The sequence below is a fragment of the Chelon labrosus genome (assembly GCF_963514085.1).
Source record: "Chelon labrosus genome assembly, chromosome: 22".
NCBI lineage: Eukaryota > Metazoa > Chordata > Actinopteri > Mugiliformes > Mugilidae > Chelon > Chelon labrosus.
This window is the reverse complement of record NC_140355.1, coordinates 459,278-465,989: the sequence shown is the minus strand read 5'-3', so window position 1 is coordinate 465,989 and position 6,712 is coordinate 459,278. Positions and strand designations below refer to the sequence as shown.

General features: G+C 37.8%; 1 protein-coding gene across 1 annotated transcript; it reads left to right on the top strand.

Moving 5' to 3' along the window:
- Positions 1 to 306: 306 nt before the first annotated feature.
- Positions 307 to 6,149, top strand: pip5kl1 (phosphatidylinositol-4-phosphate 5-kinase-like 1). Its single transcript, XM_084572400.1, has 5 exons — positions 307 to 624; positions 964 to 1,149; positions 3,500 to 3,612; positions 3,765 to 4,041; positions 5,104 to 6,149. The coding sequence occupies exons 1-5, from the start codon at positions 479 to 481 to the stop codon at positions 5,540 to 5,542; spliced, it is 1,161 nt and encodes a 386-aa protein (XP_084428526.1). The 5' UTR covers positions 307 to 478; the 3' UTR covers positions 5,543 to 6,149.
- Positions 6,150 to 6,712: the final 563 nt, after the last annotated feature.

Sequence of the window (6,712 nt, the reverse complement as noted above, 5' to 3'; positions counted from 1 at the left end):
ATGTTAAATGTTATCCATACCTTGACATGTCAGAGCTGTTTTGGCGTTATGTATACTTTGTTGAGAATCAAATCTGTATGGTTTTTCAAAGTACTTGACTAATAGCTTGTTTTAGGACTTGGGAGAAATTACCACAGTGCTTCTGTGGATTTAAACTGTCTCAGTGTCTTCTGTCTCCTCATGTAATCCTAGAAGATCGTGGACCTGCATGAGCTAGACCATCTGTTGACTAGAACATGTAGTTGAATATTAAGCTTAGTTAATAAGTAATTTTACTTATATAACTTATATAATAACTTATTTTTCATCTCTTCTTTTTTTCCCCTCTAGGATGAACTGTCAGGTGATGATTTCAAATTAGAGGTCACTCAGATCCATAAGGTAGGTGCAGGGGTGTTCTCAAGAACTAACAGTTCTATATTATTGTATTGAAGGAAGTCTATGCTTATTTTATTGCTTGTGTCTGCAGGATTTTACAATGGAAACATTTGCAGGCCCGGTGTTTGCCAGCTTGCGTGGCTTTTTAGGAATGACTGAACAGGAGTATCAGCAGTCGCTCTGCTCTGAAAACTGTTACCTCCAATTCATCAGCAACTCAAAGAGCAAGGCAGACTTCTTTCTCACGTGAGTCACTACACAGTAAATGTCAAAAATCATAGCTCAGGTGCTAAATATACTGCTTCTCTCATCAAATACCTAATCCTAACCCCAGCAATAACCATTTGCCTTCAACTAAACATGCTTTACCCAGGAATTACATTTAGCTTACACATGCACAATCACAGGGGTGTACATTCTGTAGGCATAAAAACATATGCTAAAGTATTTTGCGGTTTTAAAAAGGAAGGGGAGCACCGCTTTATATTAAACAAACACAGTAAACGTATTACTTTTTTTTGTCGGAGTTTGGGTTATTGCATGACTGTTGAGAGATCTACTTACTCTGTGCTTTTGAACTTCTAGAAATGATAAACGCTTCTTTTTGAAGACTCAGAACAAAAGGGAAATCAAATTTCTCCTGGCCAACCTGAAGATCTACATGGAGCATCTGAGGAAATACCCACATTCATTGCTGGTCAAGTTCTTAGGTATTACACTCACATACACAGAGTACACCAATGCTATTCTACCAAAATACCAAACAAATAAGCTGGACTAACCAACTGAAATAGTTGTGTATTAACATCGATTGGTGCATTGTATTATTGAATTGTTTTTAGGAGGTAGTGAGATAATACCATACTTTGACATTTTGTAGTTAAAGGCGAACTACTGTTTTTTACAATCTGGACCTTATTTCTGGCATAAAATATGGTTGTTTACTCACCCATATAACTTTTGTGTAATTCGTATTCCTTCGGGAGATAATTAGATTAGCGTATATCCATGTAGTGGGAGTGACTGGCGCACCGAAACGCAGCCTCTAAATAACACATTATCTGCTGCGAAACTCGTTCATTTCACCAATATTTTGTTATCGTACGCTAGTGCTATTCCCCGTTGAGTCTGTAGATTGACCTACAGACCCCGGATGATGTCTTCTGACGTGGATGATGCCGTCTCTGAGCACCGCGCACACCCGCGACAGTAGGCTTGTTTACAAGTAAATTGCTACCGCTATGGTTCGTCCACAACCTCAGAATCAGAAAAATATTCAGCCATGTTGCAAAAAAACTAGCAGTAGCAGTACCAGGTAATCCAAACTCAACTCAACTTTATGTATAACACACTTCAAAAACACAGTTGGCCAAAGTGCTCTACATGAGGACAGGTAAAACACACAAAAAATTTAAACACAGAAGAATTAGAAACAAAATTAAAATCACAAAAACAATTAAATAATAAACAATAAAAAGAATAAGAACCAACATTTCAAACTGAGTTGAAAGCCAAAGAGAGAATTTAGAGAGGATTTAAAAACAAGTGAGATGGCCTGCCTGATGTGCAAAGGCAAGTTGTTCCACAGTTTCAGAGCAGCAACTGAAAAGGCGTAATCACCTATCAGCTTCCTCTTTGTCTTTGGGATGACTAACAAGGTCAGATCTGACGACTGAACCACTAACCCTCTGGTTTGACCTGTTCTGGCTAATCAAAGAAAGGATTTTGTCAACTACGCTACTGAAATGGGCTGAAGTGATTTAGCACCAATATTTTTTTCAAAGCTTCAAACACGTACTGTACATGCCAAGGTTATTATTGTTAACGGAAACGAACAAAATAATGAAAACTAAAATTGAAAAAACTATTTTGTTAACTTAAATAAATAAAAAAAAAATTAAAAGAAAAAAACAATAACTAACTGAAGTATTGCGTGTTTAGAAAACGAACTGAAATTATAGATATAATTCCCTTCGTTTTCGTCTCTGTCAATTTAATTATAAGCCTCAACTGGTTGGATTCATATGGTCGATATATTCCGCTCTGGCAGTTTTACGCCAGCTGGCAGCAGCAGCACCTTACTGCATCTCACAGTCCGTGACGTCACCTGGCAGCACCATGGCGGTTGCAGCAAAAGCTGGGAGAAAGCAGCAAAGTCCTGTATGGGACTCTTTTGAAAATGATGATGAGAAAGATAAAAGCAAGTGTCTTGTAGTGGAAACAGACTGTGACAAAATGTGTGGCTTGCTTCTCAAGGGGAGAATCTCCACGAATCTCAAAGTCCGTTTTAGAAGCTCGCACAAGGCGGCTAATGTCGAGTACCAAAACAAACTAGCCTCTGTGAGTCCGCCGCCCCCCGAAAGAGAAGGATTAAAGGAATAATTCACCCAAAATAAAAAGTCAGTCATTATTAACTCACCCTCATTTTTTAAATGTATCTTTTGTTGAATTTTATTATACAATACTCACCCTGACCTTTTTGAATCCTGCACCTGACAAATAACCCAAAGTATGAACAAACTAAATACTAAAACTAACAAAAACTAAACTAAAACTAAGCATTTTTGGAAATATAAAAACTAATAAACTAGCAAACCCATACTAAAAATTAATTAGAACTAACTGAATTGGAGGGAAAAAAGGAAAAGGAAATAAAACTAAACTAAAATGAAAAATCCAAAACTATTATAACCTTGCTACATGCATCACCTGAAAATAAGTTTGATATACAAATGAATACTGATGTCACTTTTTGCCAATTTAAAGTTTTCCATAATTAGTTTGTAAGGCAATGGATTAGGCAATGGATTCAGTGGTTTCTCCCTCTTTTTTTTAAGGTGTTCACAGGATCAAAATCCCACGCAGACAGAAGGTACAGATCCCACTTCATCACTATTTTCACTAGAATTAGAAGATGATAAAAAGTATTATAAAGCAGATTTTTTTTTCTCTTTGCGTGTCCTTGGCAGAAATACTTCATTGTTATGCAAAGTGTGTTTTATCCAGATGATCGAATCAGTGCCAGGTAACCTTGGATCACTTGCACCAATAATTACATAATATGAGTAAAGCAGTGTAACAGAAACTGTGTTTGGTTTGATGTGTGTTTTGTGTTGCCCAGGTATGATATAAAGGGCTGTGAGGTGAGTCGCTGGACAGAGCCTGCACCAGAGGGAAGTCAGATCATTGTGGTTCTCAAAGACCTTAATTTTAAAGACCAGTTCATCACTCTGGGTAAAGAAGTTTATGTATGCTGAGTATCAGTCAAAAGGATAGCGTTACTGCATACCTTTCAGGCTACTCACTAAATTATGTTCAAATACATTCCATTCTGTTGGGGGAATACAAATTCCAATATCAAAGAGTATGTGTTTCTATACAGTAATTGTTAGAGTTATGTGCTTTATACATGTGTATAGACCAGCAGCGTCCCTGGCTCCTGCGGCAGGTGGAGATTGACACACACTTCCTCCAAAGGCTCAGTGTGTTGGACTACAGTCTCCTAATTGCCCATCAGCCCTTACACAACGACGAGCGCCACCAGAGTCTCTCTTTTGCTACACTCATCATGAGAACCAAAATGTCAGTGTCTTCCACAACGTTTTATATTCAGTGCCGCTTGTTTTATTATCATGTTTTTTCACTTGGGGCGTCTGTGGCTCAGTAGGTAGAGCAGGTTGTCCACAAACAAGAGGGTTAGTGGTTTGATCCCCGGAATGTGCCAAATGCCGAAGTGTCCTTGAGCAAGACACCGAACCCCCAGTTGAATGTGTGTGTGCTTGTGTGAGTGAATGGGTAGATGTTTCTGTGACTGTAAAGCACTTTGAGTACCAATAGATAGGAAAGCGCTATATAAAAGCATTTACCATTAAAAAGCCATTTACCATTTAGCATTACTTGTAGTTTATTTAGTTGTAATCTAGAGTCAGTCAACACAAGAGGTGGTCAGGTACAAAACTGTGTTGTAGGTGACCAGGACTTACTCAGTCTAAACGTTTTTTTTTCAGAATCAGCCTCTCACATAACTTGTGTGGGAAAAAAAAACTTACCCTAACTGAAGATTTCACAAACATACAACTGCTCCTACCCACACAACTGAAACACCTGAAAAATTAGACGCCACATGCACAGCTGAAAAAATAAGATGCTCACATACACAGTAAAATATGGCCATACATATGGCCATAAGCTATGCAACCATTCATATACCAAACTGAAAAACAGGGCATCACTGTGACATAATCTGGGAGGTAATCTATTAATCTGTTGAATTTGTGAATGAATGTAAAACATAGACACACATTTTCGACTGGACTTAGTTGTGTCAATTACCAGACTCCAATTACACACAGATATATTAATATATAATAATAGCACATGGGGTTTATTATTACAGATCACATAATCAAGTGGCCAGAAACAAACCATTGTGGTTTCAATAAATTAAGTCAGCCCATTATTGGCATTTTTCCATCATGCTGTGAGCAACATCACATTTGCAGATGTTCAACACAGCATTTTTCCCAAGAATGTCACCAAAGACACCCAGTGCTGAATTGTGTAAATGCAAAAAATAACGATATTCAGTGGTGTTGATTGTGTCGTGTAAGCTGTTTTGTTTTACGCTTGTCTTGACACTTGACTACAGAGCAACAGCAGTTTTGGAAAAGCAATAGTACATGATTGCTTTTACTCATTCTCTTCCTTGTGACTTTATCATTTTAGATCTATGAATCCAGGTTGCAGCCCCACACACGCAACTGTAGCTGCAGTTCCCGGAGCAGTCCTGGAAGATGACTCCACCTTGCCTTTACCCGACACAGATAGTGCCTTAAATCTACCACACACAGATACATCAAGTGTCAGCTCTCTTCAAACATGTAAAGAGCATTCTGGGCCAGGGAGCAACACAACTGAGCTACCAGACTTCAAGGCCCAAAACCGACGTTTGCTGCCCAATTTAAAGAATCCTTTGCATGTCATTGATGGCCCTGATCAGCGCTACTTCATCGGCATAATTGACATTTTCACAGTTTACGGTTTTAAGAAGAGGCTGGAGCATTTGTGGAAGAGGCTGAGACATCCAGGCCGATCCTTCTCTACCGTCAGTCCACAGACTTACTGCCAAAGGCTATGTCAGTGGGTACATGACCATACCAAATAGGCCCCAAGTTAAAGTTAGACACTCACTACTAATGCTCACAGTCCAAACACATGTACGCATAAAGCATGTTTATCTGGCTCTGTTCAATGATCCTTCATGATTCTTCCACCTGCTGCCATCATGACTAGTACCGCTTTAGAAATGGCTGTTTCAGATTCATAGTCTGTCAAACATGAGAAATCATTTACTGTTAGAAGGATGTTGAGTGAGCAAGAAAACCATTATGAGTATTCAAGAGTTTGAGAATGTATAACATAGGGGATTTATAGACAGTATATACTATATATAGGTTTATGTAGAGAAACCTAAATATTCATCCCTGAGAAAACGCTTTGTGGCAATGGGGAGAAAAGAAATCATTTTTACAAGGAAGAAACATCCAACACAGTGTTCATTCTTGCCTCCCACTTCCCTATTTTTCTGTCTCTCTACCTGGCCAGTCTCATGCAGATGGTTTCCCCTGTTTGAGCATGATGGAAGTTTTTTTTCTTGTTTAAAGATTGTTTTGTCCTAGTTACAGAAACCTGTGATTGATATTATATTTAAATCAAACTGAAGCATAAATATGAAACATTAATTGTGTCAGTGTAAAGAAATTAGAAAAAAATTCATTACAAAAATAAATGGTAAATAAAAACATGGTAAATCATCTTATTTGGTGGTATGCTGATGGCAGTCAACATAGATTTAGGGATTGTTTCCCAAATATTTTCTTTTTGGAATAGGATCTACAACTCAGTAAAGTGTTCAAAAAGTGAATGGTGGTATGCTGATGGCAGTCAACATAGATGGCAGTCAACATAGATTTAGGGATTGTTTCCCAAATATTTTCTTTTTGGAATAGGATCTACAACTCAGTAAAGTGTTCAAAAAGTGAATGGTGGTATGCTGATGGCAGTCAACATAGATGGCAGTCAACATAGATTTAGGGATTGTTTCCCAAATATTTTCTTTTTGGAATAGGATCTACAACTCAGTAAAGTGTTCAAAAAGTGAATGGATTTTTAAAAAATACAAATAAGCTTCATTATTTGCAAATTAAGTGTCATGATGTAATGTATAAGTAGTAGAAGAACCCTTCTCTTAACTGGAATTTTATCTTAATTGATAAAATAGATGACAGAAACATGTGCCAAACACAGTCAGGCCAGCATCATTCCACACTTGTCT

Excerpts from the sequence above, each read along its gene's own strand:
- pip5kl1 (XM_084572400.1), top strand. The coding sequence starts at position 479 with ATGGAAACATTTGCAGGCCCGGTGTTTGCCAGCTTGCGTGGCTTTTTA. Across the intron at positions 3,613-3,764 it reads AGACCAGTTCATCACTCTGG|TGTTAGAGTTATGTGCTTTA; the intron begins GTAAAGAAGTTT and ends CTATACAGTAAT. Across the intron at positions 4,042-5,103 it reads CTTGGGGCGTCTGTGGCTCA|ATCTATGAATCCAGGTTGCA; the intron begins GTAGGTAGAGCA and ends TTATCATTTTAG.